The 22154-nt window shown below is 47.3% G+C and overlaps 1 protein-coding gene and 1 non-coding gene across 3 annotated transcripts; one reads left to right on the forward strand and one right to left on the reverse strand.

The window, feature by feature from the left end:
- The first annotated feature begins 409 nt into the window (after nt 1–409).
- Nucleotides 410–6006, forward strand: STMN1 (stathmin 1). Of its 2 annotated transcripts, none has more exons than XM_010993717.3 (5): nt 410–517; nt 2162–2234; nt 2735–2907; nt 4864–5055; nt 5484–6006. In XM_010993717.3, the coding sequence occupies exons 2-5, from the start codon at nt 2222–2224 to the stop codon at nt 5553–5555; spliced, it is 450 nt and encodes a 149-aa protein (XP_010992019.1). In that variant the 5' UTR covers nt 410–517; nt 2162–2221; the 3' UTR covers nt 5556–6006. The 2 variants fall into 2 exon arrangements, with proteins under 2 accessions (XP_010992019.1, XP_010992020.1); XM_010993718.1 differs by lacking the exon at nt 410–517 and adding an exon at nt 1411–1496.
- Nucleotides 6007–7639: 1633 nt separating this feature from the next.
- On the reverse strand, nt 7640–7712 carry TRNAS-AGA (transfer RNA serine (anticodon AGA)). The gene has a single exon. It is a non-coding gene; the product is annotated as a tRNA-Ser (tRNA).
- Between the last annotated feature and the right edge of the window lie 14442 nt (nt 7713–22154).

Here is a 22154-nt window from a genome sequence, read left to right on the forward strand (position 1 = left end):
GGGGCATAGAGTGGTATGTCCTGTCCCAAGGCTTGGGCGTCTTGAGTGGCGGCACTGCGCTGTTCGAGTGCTGCCCTCGGGGCGATGCAGGGCAAGTGGCTCAACTGAGGCGGAGTCCAGGCGGTCACCGTCTGAGAGGTAGAAAGGGACCCCGCCCCCGCCCTTTTCTCTAAGGATGGGAGAAGTGGTTCAGTCAGGCAGTGGGTCACCGCATCGCCGTCTTCCGCTACCAGACGACCGCCCCGGCCCCCGGCTCACACCTGGGGACACACCCAAGGGTCCCTCACCCTTCGCATTGTCCTCTTGTCCCGCCAGCCTGAACTACACTTCCCGAGCTGCTCCGGGGTCCCCAGGGGCGGGGCCCATTCGGGCTGTGTGTGGGGAGGGGCCGGCACGTGCCGCCGCTCTCAGCCAATGCCGCGCCCTGCGGGGAGGTCACGTGCCGCTGTTTGGCGCTTTTGTGCGCTCCCGGGTCTGTTGGTGCTCAGAGTGTGGCCAGGCGGCTCGGACCGAGCAGGTGGGTGTGGGGCTCTAGGACGAGGAGGTGGCAGGTTGGGGCTGCGAGAGGGACGCGGCCGGCCGGAGGGGCATTGGCAGCGGCCCCCGGCTGGAGGGCGGCGGGCGGGGCCTCGGGCCACAGAGGGGCTGGCGGGCGGGGGTCGCTCCGCTTTGTGTGTGGCTCGGGCGGAGCCTCGGCTTTGTTCCCGCTTCCTGGGGGCGCGGCCGTTGTGGGGAAGGGGCGCGGTCAGCTACGCGAGCCCCGGGGTGCTGTCGAGGAGACAATAGGGGGCGTAGGCCCTTGTTTGCCCCCCATTCTCCTCCTGCAGGCGGGGCTCCTCTGGGGTCCCCATTGTCTGAAGGGGCGGGGCGGCGCCCCCAGTGGGGCAGCAGCCTTTGGGGCAGACTGCTGGCTGCCAGGGCCGCGTCCTCGTCCAGCGACTGTGTGGTTGCGCCCGAGAGGCTGATACCCCACGAGAGCTCTCCAGTCCTCGCGGCGTGGGGGGTGGACTGCTTGGGTGTTGGCAGGTTGGTTGGGAGCGAAGGAAAGAGATGGCGAGCCGACGGTGGGGCTTCCCCATGGCCTCTTTCCCAGGACTGCCCCACCTGCTGAGCTGCGGTAGGGGTGGGGGCCGCCTCAAGGTGTTTTTGGCGGGAGTTGGGGGGGCGTCCGCGCGGGCAACCCCGGGAAGGGCGGAGTTACCCGGATAGGACCGTTAGCCCCGCCTATCCCTCCCCTTCCCACGCGCGCGGGCTCCGGGGTGTTGTGAGTTGGGGGAGATTCGAAAAGGCGCGGGGAGGAAGGGGGAGGGGCCAGGAGCCGGAGTGTAGGGCGTGCTCTGATTGGCCGGGGGCGGCCTGCCGCTTTTCCTCGCCTGGACCAGGGCCACGCCTATCCTGGGTCCAGTGCTGAGTCTAATGCTCCGCCGGTGTTAGAACGTTTCACGGCTTCGGAGTTTAATTTCTAGCTTTTGATAACCTGTGTGCCTACGTTGTTGGTACTAGCGGGGGTCTACAAGAATAATGACCTTTAAAAAATTAAGAGAGGTGGAATTTTTATGCAAAAATTATACAAGGCAGCAAATACTATAACCTGAAACCTAGAGATTCACGAAACTAATAATTAATATTACGCGGTGTTGGACAAGGAGGTTAAACCTCAGGAACAATAGGATGTTCGACATTATTGGTTAATATAAGCTTGGGCGTTTTGTTTTCCACCATGGCAGACAGACAAAGCAGGGGTGGATGTTTCGTTTGCACAATGAGTTGTAGGCAGTGTTAAGATGGCTCCGGTCTCACTGTTGAGTTGAATCTGGAATATCTTCTCACCAGGGGGAAAATTTATTAGAGTTTATTTCAGGGGGAAAAATTAATCTTGTGATTTAAACCCCGTCTGATTTTTAAAATCTAAGTATTTTTTTTAACGGGAAGCTTAGTTAACGCGGTCTTTTGCAACCAACATTCTGTTCAATTCACATTTCCCAGTGTTTGAGTATTTTATAGATTTTTATAATTTTCTGGTGGATGATGTCTTACTTAATTCCACGGTAGTGATTTTTCTGACATTGATTTATACGTATGTGATTTGAGGTCCCTTTGGATCAATGACATAACAGAAATGCAAAGAAATTGATTGCATGCTTTTGAAAATCGTTTTCAGGGTTCTCCTTGCCAGTGGATTGTGTAGAATACACTGCCAGTCTCTTGTCTTCTGTTCACCATGGCTTCTTCTGGTAGGTAATCTATTTGAAAAAGCTGAAATTGTGATGGGCTTCTAATTTTAGAATAGGAGATGGGTAAGGTCTTAAGTCTTTAACCTGGCACTTGTGTTTTGTTTTTACAAAAAAAAATTCTATTTTGTAAATCGGAAAATAATTAAGGAAAAAATTATTATCACTTGAATGTACTGAGAGCTCATAATTAATTGTTTCATTATTAGATGATTTGGCTTGGTCTTAAAGCAAAATGTGGAGTTTTGCACAAGTCTTTCTTTTGTTCATGAACATGATTGTCAAGTACTGATGTCTCAGAATAGTGTTTATTAATCCATAAATGTTGAGCTTTGTTTTTCTGGGAGAAAGTATTTAGATAATTTCTTGCCTATAAACACAGCTGCTTCAGCAGCCCTAGTTCTATTCATTAAATTGATTTGATTTTTAGAAAACGATAGAACAGTTTATTAGAATAGAAAACTCCATTTTTCTGAATGTATTATAAATATGATGAAATCCAGATATCCAGGTGAAGGAACTGGAGAAGCGTGCCTCAGGCCAGGCTTTTGAGCTGATTCTTAGCCCTCGATCAAAAGAATCCGTCCCAGAATTTCCCCTTTCCCCTCCAAAGAAGAAGGACCTTTCCCTGGAGGAAATTCAGAAGAAACTAGAAGCTGCAGAAGAAAGACGCAAGGTACACATCAATCCACAGAGAATAGGATATTTATTAATGTGGCAAATCTGTTCTATTTCTGTAACAAGAGGAAAACAGAATTGTAGCTAGATGGTGACTATAACTGTGTGAAAATTACGTATGCCAATGGTGGGAAGAAAATACCAGCCATCATTTATTGATCTCTTATGTACCATCTCCTTTACTTGTATTGTTCTCCTTTTCTACAGTGACCCTAGAGGGTAGGTGTTGTCTGAGACACTAGATTAGAAAATGGTTTGGGGAATGTCAAGTCATTTTCCCAAGTCATATAACTAGTGAGTATTGGAGCCAGAATTTAAGCCCAGGTCTGTCTAAAACCAAAGTTCATGCTTCTCATTCTTTCTCATTGAAAAACCGATTTGTTGGTGGATGATTTTTCTTTTGTCTCTAAGTTTGAGGGTTTTTTGTTTTTTTTGGTTTCAGTTTGTGTCTGTGTGGTTTTTTTTTTTTTTTTTTTGGTTTTGTTTTTTGAGAGCTGTACAATAAAAACATTTTAAAATGTTAGTAATGTGATTGTGTTACTTGGCTGGCATACTGGTATTGTGGTGGCTCTTCTCCTGTCTAAGCAGTTCTATTATAAAGTAGCCATCTTTGGAAAGAATGAATCAGAAAAGTCAACAAATATTAATATACTAATTATAGAAAAATTGAGAACCACAGAAGTTTTATAAATAGGAAATTTGAAATATTCATCATCCTACTTTGCAGAAATAACTGTTGTTAACGTTTTGGTGTATTTCTCTCTACTCAGTGTTATTCTATTCATTAAGAACTTAAATTCTCATTTAGTCCCCCTTTCAACAGCCCTAATTGGGTTGAGTAGGTTTACTTTTAACATTAGGGAAATGAAGGCACAAAAAGGTGAAGTAGTAACCTGCCTGTGACCAACACAGTGCTTTGAAATCTGGCACATTGAACCACACGTGTACACATTTGGGACCCCTTTTAAGCTGTGGTAGCTCGTGCCATGCCCCTTTCAGTGCCACGTGTTTTGTGTATGTATGCTGACCTATTGTCAACACTGTGAATTACTTCCCCAAGAAAAGTGACTGTTTGCAATGGAGTCTCATCTCCTACTTACGCTTCTATTTAGTCTGAGTTGATGGAATTTGATGGAGGTGATGTAGTTTGAGTTCATGGAAGAGATTCAGCCAAAAGCTGGACATTGATGTTTTTTAGGAATCAGCCCTGGCCCTGTAGTCATTAGTCTGTGCTTTACATAGTAACTGGATAAATATAGTGAAACTCTTATCATCACTGGGATTTTGCAGAAGAGAATGAACAGAATCAGTGGCAGATGCTCTGAAGTTTTCCTACAAGTTGATGCTTCCAAACACATTGAAATCTGTTTGGTAACAGGCTATTCTGAGTCTGTTGAAGGAGGCACACCGTGGTAACAGAGTTGCGGTGGTCTGGAAGTTAATGCAAGCTTCCACAGAGGAAAGCTAATAAGCTTTTCCTTGAAACAAATCCCCTGGCTTAAATAGTAATCTGGAGGCTTAGTGTTAAATTTTTTTTTATCATTTCCATGTATTTTCTTTTTATCAATATGGTTATATTTTTTATGTTGCTGATTTTCTTTGTTTCCTTTGAAGTTAAAAAAGGAAAATTCTTTACAATAAAGTTCATTCCTTAGTGCATATCATTCAAGTCATCTTGATACCATTAAGCAGTAAATCTTACAAGGATTTTCTTAAGGACTAATTGGGGAAGAATATCTGAACAAACATGGGCAGTTTTCCAAAGTAAATACAAACACTAGAAAAAGAATATGATTTTCACAATATTTTGATGTTAATAATTCGTGTCCTGACTTCAGTATTATTTAAAGAGATCTAATTTTCTGTCTTCAATCCTCTCAATTAATTTCTTTTGTGATTTTAACTAATACCAAATAACACTTTAGAGAACCTAGCCTGTTAAACTTTCTTCCAGTCCCATGAAGCTGAAGTCTTGAAGCAGCTTGCTGAGAAACGAGAGCACGAGAAGGAAGTGCTTCAGAAAGCAATCGAGGAGAACAACAACTTCAGTAAAATGGCGGAAGAGAAGCTGACCCACAAGATGGAAGCCAACAAAGAGAACCGTGAGGCGCAGATGGCTGCCAAGCTGGAGCGTTTGCGAGAGAAGGTTGGTCTCTTCCAGGCTCTGAGGGGGTTAAGAGCTTGAAGTTTGATGTACCAATGAGGTGGCTTGAATGAACTCTTGGCCTCGATCACATGTGCTTTGGTGTCTTTGTCATCAATTTTGGGGCCTAACACTTTAAATCAGAGGCATCTTATTTTAAAATAAGATGGAATATTCAGTAATTTCCAGCACAATTGCACATTCATTGGAAGAGCAGAAGGAGGCTCAGTCATTAGGTTCCATGAGTGATCCAGGAAGTTCGAAGATGATGTCTTAGAACTCTAATTATGTGATTCCCATGGTATATAATTATATATGTAGTAATAGTGCACTATTACATTCTGTGATGTTTGAACTGATGCTGAGTTGAGCTTCTTGGGGGCATGACGTGGTGGGCTTTTTTCCTTATGATATGTGTTATTTCTTTACAGGACAAGCACATTGAGGAAGTGCGGAAGAACAAAGAATCCAAAGATCCTGCTGATGAGACTGAAGCTGACTAATTTGTTCTGGGAACTGACTTTTCTCCCCATCCCCTTCCTAAATATCCAAAGACTGTACTGGCCAGTGTCATTTTATTTTCACCCTCCTGACAAATACTCTAGATGCTGATGTAGGACTGTATAGGTAGACCCAGACGTAAGATGTTGTTTTAGGGGCTAAAGGGGAGAAACTAAAAGTGTTTTACTCTTTTTCTAAAGTGTTGAAGTCTTTCTAATGTAGCTATTTTTCTTGTTGCATCTTTCCCACTTCAGTACACTCGGTGTACTGGGTTAATGGCTAGTACTGTATTGGCTCTGTGAAAACATGTTTGTGAAAAGAGTATGTAGTGGCTTCTTTCAAACTGTTAGATGCTGAATATCTGTTCACTTTTCAATCCCAATACTGTCCCGATCTTACCAGATGCTACTGTACTTGAATGGTTAATAAAACTGCACAGTGCTGTTGGTGGCAGTGACTTCTTTCTATTCAGGTTATAAACTGTCAAGCGATAGAGGCCCTCCTGGTTTATATTTGTTCCAGATGGGGCCTTTAGGTTGGTGGAAATACCCAGCACACACATCACTCACTGTGAGTTCTCTGCCCTGGAGTTTCTTGCTCCAGAGTTGTTTGCATTGTCTTCTTCCACAATCGTCACTTTGTTGTGATGCCTGGGCCCAGATCAGCTGTTATGATAGTTTTTCAGATGTGTATTTGCAAACAAGCATTTTTTGTTTCTGTGTCCCTGTTAAAAAGTCAGATTAAAGGGGCAAATAGTGTTTCTAAAGAACAGTTTAGAGAAATCTTAAGATCCTAGTTAGAGCCATTTGATGATTTATTTGCTTTATGTTACAGCTCGGGGTGGGGGTGCATTCCTGCCACAGGAGCTGTGACTTAAGAATCAGAAGATTAGTAAAACTTTCTGTGCCACTATCACAACTCCTGTGAACTGATAAAGGGAACCTCGTTTTCCAGAGCGGCATGACTCAGGTGGTTAGGTTGGCAGTTGATTCTTCTTATATCCAGAGGCTACAGGATTCACAGTTGTCACAGGATTGCCTCTCAATTCCGGGAAAGCCTTTGGCAGCTTTCCTAGGCTATTTGGGAAATAGCCTTAATTACATATGATTATTTGCGTCTCAGACATTTGTGGAAAAGCTCTTGGAAGCCACTCGCCTGTAGTGAAGGAGTTTGTAGGATGACTGCTAATGCAGCTCTTGATTTGGGATTTACCAAACTTATGAGCAAAACAATAGTTTATCTCAACCTTCCTCCTATGTTAGGATTAAATGAGTGTGTGTGTGTAGAGAGCACACACTTAGAACTGTATTTAATATGCACTTAGCACTATGTATAAATAATGACAACTATTTTCAACCAGAGGCTAGTGAGTAAGCTAAGTTTATACTGGGCAGCTTTTGTGTGCGTTGAATTGACTGTTCAAGATGATCAATTGTAGGGGTTCTGAAAAGGCTGAATTTAGAGTTGTGGCCATTAGGGCAAACTAACAAGATCAAGTGTAGATCAGTATAGTGATGGTAGTATCTAAACAAACGCCCAGGTGAGGCTTGTGTGCAGGATTTCAGCATTGTCTATGCTTGGTCTGTGGCTCGTGGCAGGATCAGAGGTTTGCATGGGTGAGATGGTGCCTATGGGAATCTTTGAAACACCAGTTCTGAGCAGCCGGGATATAGATACCGCCTAAAGATAGAAACTTGGAGTAATGATACTAGATGTCCTTGAGTGGCAGTAAGTTTTTGTTTTAATGGGACATGTAGGGAAGGGAACAGAGCTCAGCATAAAGCAAGAAGAAGGTCAAGATGGGTATGAGGAGGAATCCTCCAGTTAGTTACAGCCAACCCCATGGTGGCCCTGACTTCATACCCAAAAGTGGTCCTGATCTACCTTGTGACAGCCATTGTCACAGGGAACCAAAGGGGATGCCACTTAGCCACAAAGTCAGAAGCCCTGGCTTTCTACTTCACCTCTGACCTTTGGAGTAGTACTAGTGCTGAACCTCAGTTTTCTCCAGGATAAAATGAGGTTGAGCTAGGTTAAATAATTTCCACTCAGATTCTTTACATACAACTTTTGTTTTTATTTTTAATGGAGGTACTGGGTATTGAACCCAGGACCCTGTGCATTCTAAGCATGTGCTCTACCACTGAGCTATACCCTCCCACTCCTTTGCATATAATTTTGGAGGGAAGGAGGAGTGGTGGGTGCCCAGGAGCATCCAGGGAGTGCCTGTGTGCTTTCCAGGGCCTGGGCACTCAATCCTGTCTTAGGTAGGAGCCGGGCCAGCTACTCCGGGCAGCACTTATGTCGTAGGTTAGTCTTGTAAGGCCAGAGTGCCTTGACTGCAGTCTGGGGGCTGTCACCATGGTGCAAACTCCATTCTCTGGCTTGAGTGGAAAATGAGGTGTGTTCCTGAGGCTCTTGTACTTGGACATGGTGATTGATTGGCCTCAGCAGAAAAGAGAGACTTGAGGGGTAAGAGGAAACCCCTTAAATCTACATTTAACAAGCAGCTAGACTGTGCCCCATGTTGAGCAATGTGCTAGCGATGAAAAGATGAAATGGGGATCTTGTGCTTATGCATGAAGTGGGCAGGAGGGTGTGGAACACTTTGCTGAGAATACAGTCTCAACCACGTGCTTGTACTGGCCAAGTTGCTTTGCTGGTTTGGTGGAGGGCATAACCACAGGCTTCAGTGGTCTGGGAAGCTTAATAGAGGAGGAAAGACTTGAGCCAGTCCTTGGAGAAGTCAGTTATGGGCCCGAGCACGCCCTTAGTAACACGGTAAGCATGTAATTGCGTCGTGCGTGGAGAACCTGCCGTGGTTACTGGCTAGTGGCAGCTGCTCATCAAGATCCCTTCTCCCTTCCCTTTATCCTAAGCAGTGGAGATCCTATGAAGGCTTTAGAACACAGAAATGGTAGTGTTGAGTGAACAAAGCCATTTCGAGGGAGAGAAAATGGAGGTGGGTGGGATGAATTGGAGAGAAGACGATGGAGACCAGAGTGGGAGGCTGTCAGAGCAGCCTGGGAATGAAGTGCTGGGTGTCTGAGCTAGAGGGGGCCGCTGGGCTCTGCAGACACCACACCGAGGCACTGGGAAACTTACCGCTGACCGTGGACGATAGCAGGAGAAACCAACCACTCCACTGCTGAGTGGGACATGGTGGTGCTGGCCATAAGCTACTGCTGGTTGAGCAGTACTTTCAGGCCGTGCTGTGTTGTCTCCTCAGCTCCAGCCCTGCGAGGTAGGTTCTGTTACTGTCTGCACAGTACAGAGAAGCAAGCAGGTTTAGGAAGGTAAAGGAACTTGCCCAAGGTCCTAAGCTGGTAAAGTTCTAACTCTGGCAGTCCTGACTCAAGGCGCTGCTTGGGGAGCTGTCCGCTCTGGCAACTCGGTGTCCCCTCTGTTGTCCTGAACAATTCTCTGCCCCAGATTCAGCCAATGCCACCACCTTCTAAAAGGCAATTAGTGACCATCTCCTGTTATTCTGGGGAAGAGAGGTTTCATTCCTCACCCACCAGCCCTTTGTAAAGATCTTCCATTTTACTGTGTGTGTTTTTCTCCCAGTGGAGACCTCGGAATTCCAGTGAGGTTTTAGGACCTCATGTAACTCAGTCCTGTCAGAGAATGGTCTGGCCACCTCACTGTTAGTTTGGTTGTCTGAATCACTGTTAAAAGTGATTTGTTGGGAACAATAAGAAGGTAAGGCCAGGCTCCTTATAGAGGAGCTTACCCCTTTGAATGGGAGGATGGATTAGGTGTCCTGGAAATTTCCTTCCAAATTCAAGACTAGTTTTGGGTCTTCTCTATCTGGTTAGACTGCAGACCCCTGAAATCAGGGACCATGTCTTGGGTACTGAGGATTTCTCCACTGAGCTGAACTTCATGGCCCTGGAAACATTGCTGGCACTTAAGTCTCTTGCCATCTGCCTCCCTCTTTGCACAGGTCAAATAGCAGGTACACAGCATCCCTATGACTAAGGCCTCTGCCAGTGGAAGCTGGTATTCCACACTTAAGCAGCACAAGTAAAGTTTTCTGACTTGTTTTATACAGGCACCCAGATTCATAAAACTTGGAGAGTTTGATGAGCTTTGAAACGCAGCAGCCTCAGTAGAGGGGCTCTGTCCCTTAGCGAGAAAGGCCTAGCCTTCTCCCAGTGTGGTCCAGAGCAGTACCTTCTCAGTCCTTGGGCACCAAATCCTACTAGAGACAAGTGGGCTGTGGAATGGATCCAAGGGAAGAAGAAACAGAGGCAGGAGATTAGCCAGATGCCTGTGGCTGCCACAGCAGAATAATGGATGCAAAGGGGGACTAAGCCTCTGTGAGAGCTGTGGCCCTTGGGCCCAGGCATCCAACCTGTGGCCTCCCACTCCCCTCTCTGGCAAGAAGCTCCAGTATCCCTGGGATGGGGGGGCCTTGGTAGGGTTCTCTGCTAAGCCTCTTACATGACCTCTCAGCATCCTGTACATCATGCCAGCAGCTAATGATTACTTGAGTGATCTCAATGGATCCCCAGAACAATCCTATGACATCATCATGCCCATTTCACAGGCAAGAAATGAGGTAGCTGAGACAGATTAGGGTATTTGCCCAAAGTGATAAAACTGGGCAGGGGCGGAGTCTGGAATGAAACCCTCACACTATACTGCAGCTCCTCATGTTTCACAAATGAATTCATTACTATGCAATCATTTGTTTCAAGTGTGTCTCCCTAGTTAGAAGGAAGGGTCCTCCAGAGCAGGGACAGTGCCTTGTCACATTCACCACTGGATCTCCAGCACTGAGCCTGGCATATGGTGAGGGGTTAATATGTGCTGAATTAAATTATTATGAGTAGGTGGTGACTCCTCTGGGCACCTGCTTTGTTCTTGTCCTGTGTGGACTCCATGGGGAGTCAACCTGATTTTCTAGAAGCAAAGCTGGCTCTGCTCTGGCTTTGCAGACTGGCTTTGGAAGTGCCTAGTCCTTCATGGTATCCTCCTAGATCTGAAGGCACCAACTGGTGGCCTACAGCCAGGGTCGGTCCTCAGGCATGTTGTCATCACTCCATGCTGTGCTTTAAATTTTTGAATCAGTTGACAATTCTACTTGAAAATATGATTTCAGGCTTATCTTGAAAAACCAAAGCTCTGGCAACCCTGGGCTCACAGCCCCACCCAGAAGTAATCAGCAGGCTTTGGACAGCTGCTGCCCCCTTGAGGTGGGTCATGCGCTCTACAGCTCTTCATTCCTCTGTCCTTAAGGATCACAGGCCTCAGGTATAAATACAGGCCTGGAGTTTGCAGTCCCTGACATAGATGACAGCCACATCAACAGTTAGTCAGACACTTTTTCTTAGATCAAAAGTCCAATCAGTACAAAAGGATATATGAAAGTGACTCTCTCCTTCTGACGTCCCTCAGCTCCCCTCTCTGGAGGCCACAGTGTCTCCTTCCACAGACACGCTGTACCTCTATGATCACAGTCACCAAACACTCACGGGCACCTCTTATGGGCCAGATATCAGCTGAGCATCAGAGTCACATGGCACTTTTTCAAAATAGAGACTCAGGACCCTCAACAGACCTTTAGAGATAGAATTTCTAAAATTGGAGCCCAGGTGTCCAGATTTTTCAAAACCCACAGTGTTTTCTGTTGGTCAGCCAAGCAGAGATGACTATACTCAGATGCAACATCCCAACCACAGGCCCCGCTCTCCAGTCCCCTACAGTGTAGGGGAGAGGGACCTGGAGCTCCCACCATCGAGGCTGCTGCTCAGAGTTGTGCAGACTATACCCTGCACAGGAGCATCCAGCCAAGGCCTGAAATCCAGCCATACCCTCAAATCAAGGCCCCTCCACCCCAGAGGAATAGGCACCACTTTGGAATTTTCCGTGTCAACCATTCAATGAGAATACAGGAGGACCTGTGCTATGATGTGGGGGCACAGACAGGGGCCCCTCAGTTCTGTTGCAGACCCAGGATGGCTTCCTGTAGGAGGTGATGTGTGGACCAAGTTTGGTACCGGAGTTAAAAACACAGAAGGCACAACTCTACCTTGTACTTCTCAGTTCACCCCACTCTGTCCCTCACCCCACAACTTTCTCTGCTTATCAGGGGCCACCAACAGGGACACTTTATTAGTAATGCACATCAAGAAAGCACTGGGAGACAGATTAGGGTGGAAGGAGGGGTCCAGGCATAAATCAGATCAATGTGCCTGACAGGGAGCAGCTTGAGGTCGACTGACTTGGTATCCAGAAGTGTCTGCTTGGGGAGCAGGGGTGCAGAAACCTTATTCCTTATGGAAGGTCTCCTGAGAGGCTCTGCAAAGCCAGAGTCCACTACTCAGCAGCCTGAATCAGTACTGTCAAAGAGCGGTCCTCGGACAGCTGCCAGTCCACAAAATGTTACTGCTCTGCAATGAAATCAGTACAGAAATTGAAACTAAGCATTTAGGAAACTTTCATAACAATCTTACAAGGTCTGTTGAATACCATTTAGACTGAGGCTAGTATTTTGCATCTTTTTTTCCATCTCATTTTATCAAAGAAAATTTATTGTAAGATATACATAACATAAAGTGTACCGTATTAACCACTTTTAAGTGCACAATTCAGTGGCATTAAGTACAGTCACAATATTGTGTAACCATTACCACTATCTAGTATATTTATTTAATTTTGCAAAAGTCTAAGTTCTTAGCAGATTAAGAAACAATTTTTTCAGTTTGAGAAGCACTGGCCTAAACCTTGACCTGGAAGGTCCCCAAGGTCGGGGGGCAAATAGGCACCTGATTGAAGAGCTTGATTCATTGTTTAGTTTCATTTCCCCAAACTGTTGAGATTTGCCCCAGAGAATGGTGTGGGCTGAGACCCAGGCTCCTTGGGCTAGAGGCTGGAGAGATGGGCACCATCCTTGAAGGTAGGGGAGGAGGCCTTGTGCTGCCTGGGGCTGGGCAGGACAAAGGGCCCTTCCTGGGCAGGGCTGCCCTGAGCAAGAAGGCCTGTTGAAAGATTGTGGGATTTCTGGCAGGTTTTCCTCCTGACTCAGCTGTAGGGTGGTGTTTGTTTAGAATTCCAAGAACATCAGCTCCAGCTGGACGGGCCCTTAGTTACCAGTGTCTACCCTCCTTGTTTACACGAAAAGCTTGAGGCCACAGAAAAAGGATTGCCCAAAGTTACAGCCAGTTAGAATTGGTCCCAAATCCAGTTTTGTTTCAATTCCCAGGCAGAAGCAGGGCAGAGCTTTTTGGAATCACACAGAATGCAGTTTAAGTTCTAGCTCTGTTAGCTTTTCAAGGGCCTCAGGCATCTGTACCTTCACCTGCGAAATGGGACAATCCCTCACAGGCTGGGTGAGTATTGAGTCTGTGCTGGGTTTAATGGAATGCCTAGCACAGGGCCTGGAATTAGGGGAATGGCAGGACAAGTCAGTCCCCTGCCCCTCCTTGCCCAGTGTTCCTCTTCTCAGTCTGCCATTTACCCTCTCTGTGGTTGAGGGGACAGAGGAAGGCCGACCCTCTCCCTCTGGACTAAGGCGAGCAGGAAACTCATAGTCTCCCGCACTGGCCATCTGCGAGGCTTCCTTCCCTGTGGGCCATTGCTCTGTGCTTGGCTCTTCTGCCAACAATCTGGGCATCTTAGAGAAATTTATGTCTTTTCTGGGACTCAGAGCATTTGAAAAATGAGGGAGTTGAACCAGAAGAACTCAAGTCCATTTGAGGGAGTGGGTGCTGAAGTTTGGAAGCTTTAAATTTCTGCATCTTTTCTTGGAGAGTCAAACTCCTAACAGGTTAGACTGGGTTGCCCCTGGGTTACCAGCCACCTGCCTCTCTGTTGTTGCCTCTGTTCTCACTTTCTCTTTCCTGTTTCTCTTTTCTTTCTTTTATGCCTAAGATGTTTCGAATACTTACTGTTTGCCATGCATCATATAAGCATTTTAAATATTCCATCTTATTGAACATTCTTGTGAATTAATATTATTCTTATTCCATTTCCAGGTGAGAACACTGAGGTTCAGAGAGGTTGCAATTACTGACCCGTAGCTAGTCAGCAGTGGAGTCAGCAGGGGGCGCTCTCAACATCATTCCCCAGTTGGCCAGGTCATGCTCTGGCCTGAATAGAGCAGGTTTAAATATGGTGCAGGCCTGAGCTCACATTCTCCCTCCTGTTTTCCCCAAATGGGCTCTCACTCCCACCCCGGAGACACTGTGCCTGGCAGGATTGCTTGGACAGTCAGGGAGGAGTGTCTGGATGCTGGTGGAAAGATGATCACTTACTGGCTCCAGTTTCTGACTTGTATCTGAGGCATTATGTCCCCTACCCCTAATCTCCTTCCTCCCTTTTCTCTTTAGATGTCCAAGAGCTGGAAGGTCCCCTAAGGGAACACCCAAAACAACCCTCCCCATTCATTCATTTATTACTGAACAAATACTGAATCCTCCTACATGCCGGGCACAGTTTTAAGCTCTGCGGATATGACTATGCACAAGGCATTCAAGGTCCCTGCTCTCATGAGCTTACATTCTGGTGGAGGAGAAAGACAACAGAAAGATTATGGGGTGAGGGGGAAGGGGTAAACTGGGAGTTCGAGATTTGCAGATACACACTACTACATATGAATAGATAAACAACAAGTTTCTTCTATATAGCACAGGGAACTATATTCAATATCTTGTAGTAACCTATAACGAAAAAAACATGAAAAGGAATATTTGCATGTATATGTATGACTGAAACATTATGCTATATGCCAGAAACTGACACAACATTGTAAACTGATTATACTTCAATTTAAAAAAGAAAGATTATGAGGAGTGCATGGAGAAAATGAAAGGGGTGATGTAACAGACAGTGTCCGTGGCAGGGAATGAGGGGTCTCCACAGATAGACAGGCAGGAGGTAATGCGTTCCTGGCAGAGGAAACAGCTAGTGCAAAGGCCCAAAGGCAGGAGCCAGCGGGTGTGAGGAAGGGGCACATACAAGGCCCGCGTGGCTGGATAAGGTGAGCAAGGGGGTCTGGAGGGAGGAAGGTGGTCAGGGCCGGGACATGCAGGCTGGTAGGGCCTGAACAAGGGGTTGCATTATATTCTGTGTGTGATGTGAAGGCCCTAGGAGTGATGTGATGTAATTAAGTTTGTAAACGATCCGTCAGCCACTGTGACAGCCACTGTGAGGAGAATGGATATAAAGGGAGCAGGAAGGAGAGATGAGGGTGGTTTGGACTAAAGTGGGGTCGACGGGGTGGAGAGACAAGGATTCAGGATCTCTGTCACAGTGGAGCCAACAGGGCTGGATGTGGGCTGTGGGGTGAGGATGTGGGCCCCTGGGTTTTTCACTTGGGCAGCTAAGTGGAGATGTCATTTGCTGGAGAAGGCTGGAGAAGGGAACAGATGTGGGAGTTGGTGAGGGGAGAGAAGCAATGGTTCCATTTGGCCATCATGGCAGACTTTGCTGGCTCCCCTCCCAGTCGGTACCCATTCTCCCCTTCCTTGTAACAGAAGCCTGACAGGTTTTTCTTCAAGTATCAACTTCTCTGGTCCCTCCTCTTCCTTTTGCCCTTTTCTCATCCTCTTTCCTGCCTGGAATGGAGACACGATACTATGGGTACAGCCCCTACCTTGTGACCATGAGGCTAAAAGCCACATGATAAGATGACTGGTCAGGGAGACAGATGGAACCTGGGTCCTGGGTAATACCAACGAGCTGATGTCCCAGTCTTGGACTGCCTACCCCCAGGTTCTAGTTATGGGAGGCAAATTAATCCTTTTACTTGTTTAAGCCACTGTTTTGTGTTTTTTCATTGTGTGCTGCTGAATGCTGTTATAGCTAATGGAGCCCTGTTGAGTTTGAGATTTGAGGAATTCTGGAATTCCTCACTGGAATTCATTCATTCAAGAAATGTTTATTGAGGACCTATTACATACCAGGCACTATTCTAGGTGCTGAGAATTCAGCAGTGAATAAAACAGGCAAAAATGCCTGCCCTTGAAGAGTTTACTCTCTGGTATAATCTGGAAGCCAGACCTGTGTTCTGGGCTAGGCATTCTCATTTGATCCAAAGGTTTGGTCAGATTTGAAGTACAGACAGGTGATGGGGGTGGAGTGTGGCATGTCTGCTCTCACCACCTTCCTCACCCACCCATTATGTTCACAAATCAAAATGATTAACATGTTTCTCTATGAGCCAAACACTGAGCTGCATTCTCTATGAGGGAGGTGTTTTGTTACCATCCCCATTTTGCAGGAAGGTTGAGAAATCACCCCCAGTCACACAGCTAATAAGTGGCTGTGCTAGGATTTGAACCCAGGGCTTTCTGACTCCAGAAACTCCACTGCACTCACTGTCCCCCTGGGCAACCTCCTGGCCCCCTTTTCCCACACCCCTTTTAGTCATTGACAAACCATTTCCTGATTTCCCCTTTCTCCTTGCTTTGGACAGGGACTGTGTCTCTTGCTCATCTGTCTACCCCAGGCACCTTACTCATTTTTCAAGAAGGTTTCTTTGCACTGAGTGCTAGGAATGCAGGATGAGTCACAGGATAACACATTCAGTCCAGGGGAGGGACAGGCAATTAACAGGGGTCACAGTGTGATGAGTGTTGGTATCAGAGAAATCAATAGAAGCACAGGAAAGGGCCAGCAAGTCAGACTTGGGTAGTGGGGACCAGTCAAGGGGGGCTTCCTGGAGGAGTTCACTTCTGAGCTGAGTCCCAAAGGAGAAGCAGGAGTTGAGCAGGTGAAAAAAGCGGTGGTGGGTGTCAGACAAAGGAGCAGCACATAGACGGCTGAGAGGTGAGGTGGCAACACGTGGGGGTGACTGGACTACAGATGGAGGGGGAGTAGGGGGACATGAGGCTGTGAGACGAGGCAAGGTCTTGTCAGCCAGGACAAGGAGTTTGGGCTTGACTTGGTAGGCACTGGGGAGCCACTGATTGGTGGTGAGTAGCGTGGGTCCAGGTCAGATTTGTCTGAGCACCCCGTAACTACCTGTTGATGGAATGAATGCAGGGAAAAAGGAATGGTAACTGGGGTTCCATGCAGGGAAGGAGGTGGGTGGTTAAATGGTCTGACAGTGGAAGGACAAGCCAGGCAGACACTGGATGCAAGACAACCATTTCTCTCACCTCCTCCTCCACGATTCTCCTGCCTGGGCCAGCTCCGTCACTTGCTGAGATACTTAGGGGGCCTCTAAACTAGTCCTCCACTGCCACCCTGGCCCCTCTACAGTGCATCCTCTAAGGTAGCTCTGTGTTCTCCACCCCAGTGCTTCTGCCTGATGCCTTTGCCACCTCAGCTGCATCAGCCTGGACCAAGTAACTGCCATGCTCATCTGCACTCCTCACCCCTGACGGCTCTGCACATGCAAAGTTGGTTTTAGTGGGAACGATGCCCCCAGAGTGTCATGGTGAACATGGGACAGGACAGACAGGTGAGCGGTGAACTCAGAGCAAGAGCAGCATCCTGACCCTGCAGGGCCCCCTGACCTGAGCCAACGTGGAGGAAGATCCAGCATCACAGCCCCTCCCACGGCTTCATGTTGGCCCGAGGCTGAGGAACACCCCATTCTCTTCACCAAACCTCCCCCAAAACCCAAAACCAAGAGAGAGGATGCGCCAGGTCAGGTGTGAGACCTCTGACATCTGCCACGTGTGCTGCTGCCCAGGCGGCACCCTCTCTGTGAGCCTCTGTTCACACCTCTGGGATGGCTGTGGACTCCAGCGTGCTGCCCCCTCACAGTGCCTGTTAGTGAGGGCTAGCCCTGCCCTGCACCAGCATCTGGGTTTGAGAGAAGACTACCTACCTCATGGAGATTCTGCCAAAAAGAGGTTCCGGCTTCACTCCCACATCTGGAAGGGAACTGGTGCTTGACCTGGGGGGATGCTGTGCTACGTCACCCTGGACCCAGAGCAGGAGACGGCCCTGCTGTGTCCCTCTCCTTCCCTGAGAAGAGCTGTGAGCTTCTGAAGGCCAGGCGGTTGCCCCTGGCAATGAGAGATCCAGATGCCCAAGAAACTATCTGATCTCATTCACCTTGTACTCTTCCCCTGCCACCCTCACCGAGCCAACCAAGGCCCTGCTTCAGGGCTTTTGTACGGCAGTGCCCCCTTACCTGTGGGGGGTATGTTCCAAGATCCCCGGTGGATGCCTGAAACTGTGGCTACTACCAAACCCTGTCTATATATATGATGTTTTTCCTCTACAAACATACCTATTATAAAGTTTAATTTATAAATTAGGCACAGTAAGAGATTAACAACAAGAACTAAATAAAATAAAATAAAATAAAATAAAATAAAAAACAATTATAAAAATATACTGTAATAAAAGTTTTGTGAACGTGGTCTCTCTGTATCGGTCTCTCTAAAATATCTTATTGTACAGATTGAATGCCTTTTCCATCTTAACTAAGCACTTATCACGCACAGTGGCTGGCTGTAACTTTTGTAGTCTGAGGTGCAATGGCAAAACTAGGACGAATTTCTTTACTGTCTTCACAATTTCATGGAGAGAAGTGTTGGTCAACCTCAGCATAGGATTTTTCTTCTTTCTTTATTAAGCCCACCACTTTCACCCTTGCACTTAAAGGAAGCACTTTGCACTTCTCTTGGGCACATCCAAAGAACCAGCATCACTACTCTTACGCTTTGGGGCCACTATTAAGTAAAATAATGGTTGCTTGAACACAGCACCGAGACCCCTCGACAGTCCTTCTGAGAACGCAGGTGGCTACTGAGTGAGTAACAGATGGGATGCTCTGGATAAAGGGATGATTCTTGGCCTGGGCAGGATGGAGTGGGCCTGAAGGAGATTTCATCATGTGACTCAGAATGGCACACAATTTAAAACTTATGAATTGTTTACTTATGTAAATTTCCATTTAATATTTTCCCACTGCAGTTGATGTGGGTACCTGAAACCGAGGAATAGGACACCACAGATGAGGGGCAACTATTATACTTGCTGTTCCCCTGATAATTACACAAATGTCGCCTTACCCACAGCAAGGCATTCCCTGGTCACCCTCCCTAAAACAGCAACTTCCCTGCCCCCAGTGTCACACCCTCCTCCTTACTGTACCTCATTGTATTCAGAGTATCCATGTATGTTCTTTTCCCCCCATTAGGAGACAGGTGTCTGTCCTGTCCTGAGTCCCTGGCACCTGGAATAGAGCCCAGCACACAGCAGGCGAGGTACTCCATAAATACTTGTTGAAGGAAAACACTTGGACCACTGACAGAGCCTGTGTGGCCTGTAACCAGGAGTGTTCCCTGCTCCCCGCCATTGCCACAACCTCTGTCTCCAGCTCTGCGGCACCGTGTCTCCCACCAGCTGTCAGAGGGAGAGTGGAAATTTCCACTTGAAGCAGGAAGGACTGCCACGTTCCCTGAGCTGAGCTAGAGGGGCTGAGAGGAAATTTCCATGAACCATTTCTGGCAACTTGACAGAGTGGCTGGGGAGTCTGGGGAGTGGCTGGGGAGTCTGGGGAGGGGCCAGGGGTGCTCCTGGACCTCTGTTCCTGGCCCCGGCCCAGGCTGGAGTGCAGCATGGTTTACAGATCTGCAGATCAGGAACTCCATGTGGGCTTATCTCGCTAGAAGGCCCAGTCTGCAGGGCCCGGGGTGTCCTCCAACCCTGGAGCCAGGGGGATCTTTGGCCATCATCAAGTTCAATCCCTTCCTTTCCAAGATGGAGAAACTGAGGCCCAGAGAGGGGAAGCAATTTGTCTCAGGTCACACAGAAAATTAGTGAGACAATAGACTCACACTCACTGCACTGCCTGGGTTTTTGCTTCTCATCTCTTTATTCCTTCCCTCTCTCCTGCCCTTCTCTCCCATAGTCCTCCAGCTAATTTTTCCCAGGGGCCACTTTGGGCCAGCCCAGTGCCCTGAGCCCTGAGCTCCCCATTGTGCAACCTCAGGCCTTAAGGCTGTGTCATTGCCACTTCCTTCTATGAGACCGTCAGTGCTCCCTGCCCCTCCTCCCCACGCGCTGTCCCTGCCACCATCTCTGCTACACATTTAAATATCCTTATGCCTGGTCACTTCCCATATCAATCAGATAGGAATGTCTGGGGGTGGGGTCCAGGCAGCCATATTTTTAAAAGATCCCTGAGTGATTCCATTGCAAAGTTTGGAAACCACAATTTGGACTTGATTAATGTCATTTCCACCTCCTGTCCCTTGACCCCCTTGGCATATTATCTGGTGATTTTTTTTTTCGTCCAGATCAGCTTTCTAGACACATGGGCCTGGGCTTCAGACCAGACCTTGCTGAGCAAATCTCTCTCCTGCTTCTGCCCTTTGCCCAACTCTGGGCTTCCAGTCTGACTAGATTGTGTGCCTCACCTGCCTCACCACCAACAGGTCATTGACAAATATTTGCTGTTAATGATGGCAATGACCTCAGTCTGGCCAGGAGGATCCTCAGCATCAAGGTCTTAGTTTACTCTGCCGTGACAGGGGGTGGAGTGAGGGGTGAAATGCCTACTTTGTAGTTTGCTGTAAACTTCATAGATATTACTTAACAGATGTAGAGGGCCAGCAACTCACCAACCAGTTTCTCTGGGAACAGGCTGCTCTTGCCCAGATCTTAGGAAATAGCAGCTATTTCTATGGGTGGGAAGTGTACCCTTGGGAAGGAAGGTGGCTGTGAGCCTTCTGACAAGAACCCTGCCTGAGAGGGCTGCCTCCCAGGGTAGGGCACCTGCAGTGAAGGGGTGCATGGCGGGTGCAGAAGCACAGGGGTGGGGGTCATAAGGGATCAGCTGGAGAGTATCATCACCTGGCCCGGGATGCAGTGTGAAGTCCCTAGTGGGGCTTTCTCTTGGGAACCCAAAAAAGAGTCTCATGAATGAACATTTGGGTACCTTCTGTGCCCAGAGGCCCCAAAGCCCAATTACAACCACGCCGGACAAAGAATACCTTTCCTACTTCTCTCTCTTTCCTCTGAGCCATCAGAGAGGAAAAGCTTCAGACTGAATAGAACAAGAGAATTTTAATGGAAAACAGGACTGAACTTTTTGAGACCCAAAAGAGGAGACTGTGCTTGTACACTAGAGAGGAAAGTCTGCAGGAGCATCTTAAGCAGGAGCAAGGGTCCTCAGAGAAGTTAAAGGGGCTCTGGCAAGAAAAGAACCAAGGGGCCACCTGTGCCAGGCCGGGTTCCCACTTGGCCAGTTACTGGTTCCCCTGGTGTTTGTATTATGCAGCCAGGCTGTACTGGGCATCAATGGGACAGCTGTCAAATTGATACAGGAAAATGGGGTGCGAGAGGATGGCAACGTACCAGGTCTCAGATGAGTCCCTGGGACTCGCTCTGCCAAGTGAGGGTCCTTGGCTTTGTGCAGGAAAGGATTAAAGAGCGAGACACGGTTGAGGAAAAGTAGATTCATTCAAAGAGATGCACACTCCATAGACAGAGACAGTGCGGGCCATCTCAGAAGGCGAGAAAAAGGTCATGTGGGGTTGGGTGCTTAGTTTAAAGTAAAAGTAGGGGGACAGGAGACAGCTTAGTGGTAGAGCGCATGCTTAGCATGCACAAGGTCCTGGGTTCAAGCCCCAGTACCACCACTTAAAATTAATCTAATTACCTCCCCACCACCCCCATAAATAAATAAATAAAATAAAGTAAAAGTAGATACACACTCCATAGACAGAGTGCAGTCCGTCTCCGAAGGTGAGGGAACAAGAGGCCGTGAGTCACCGTGTTAGTTTTTAGGGACTCAGTAGCTTCAAATGCTAACAAGCGGGAGGATTATTCCAACCACTTTGGAGAAGGGGCAGGGATTCTCACGAATTGGGCCACAGCTGGCTTTTTTACCTTTTAAAGTCAGCCTCAGAACTGTCACAGAGCCCACGGGAGGGCCATTTAGTATGCTAATGTATTACATTGAGCATATAATGAAGCTCAAGGTCTACTGGAAATCAAATCCCCCACCATTTTGGGCCTCAAGGTCTACTGGGAGTTGAATTTTCTGCCATCTTGGTGCTAATTGCTGTTCATTCCTTGAATGGCTGTGCCCTGCCCCCTTCCTTCCTGTCTCAAAATGTCTGTGCTGCCTTGTCAAGGTCCTTTATTTCTCCAGCAGTGAAACACCTCAGTTTTCAAAGGGCCCTGCCAGACTTTGCCAGTCTGTAAAAAAGACTTGAGGTCTCTTTGGAGGAAAATTAAATGTATCCTGAGCCCAAAGTCCAAAACAAACTCGGATGGGCCTCAGAAATTCAAGCAGCAAGCTGAAAAACGATCTTCTCTGATAGTGAAGAAATTTAAAAGTTTTAATTTATTGTTTAGATGTTAATTGCAAAATTTTTTAGCAGTTTCATTGAGATATAACTTACGGGCCATAAAATTTACTTCTTTTAAGTGTATAATGCAATAACTTTTAGTGAGTTTACAGAGTTGTACAACCATCACCACAGTCTAACTTCAGAATATTCAATCATCCCAAAGAGATCACACATGCCTGTCCCCACCTCCAGCCCTGACAACCATGAATCTATTTTCTGTCTTATAGATTTTCCTTTTCTGGACATTTCACATAAATGGAATCATGTATTTTGTGCTTTTTGCATCTGGCTTCTTTCACTGAGCACAGTGTTTCTGAGGTTCATCTGTGT

This window comes from Camelus dromedarius, chromosome 14 (assembly GCF_036321535.1).
Source record: "Camelus dromedarius isolate mCamDro1 chromosome 14, mCamDro1.pat, whole genome shotgun sequence".
NCBI classification, from domain to species: domain Eukaryota; kingdom Metazoa; phylum Chordata; class Mammalia; order Artiodactyla; family Camelidae; genus Camelus; species Camelus dromedarius.

Bases quoted from the DNA above. Each gene is read 5' to 3' on its own strand.
- STMN1 (XM_010993717.3), top strand. The intron at 2,908-4,863 runs GTACACATCAAT...ACTTTCTTCCAG, and splicing joins CTGCAGAAGAAAGACGCAAG to TCCCATGAAGCTGAAGTCTT. The intron at 5,056-5,483 runs GTTGGTCTCTTC...ATTTCTTTACAG, and splicing joins TGGAGCGTTTGCGAGAGAAG to GACAAGCACATTGAGGAAGT.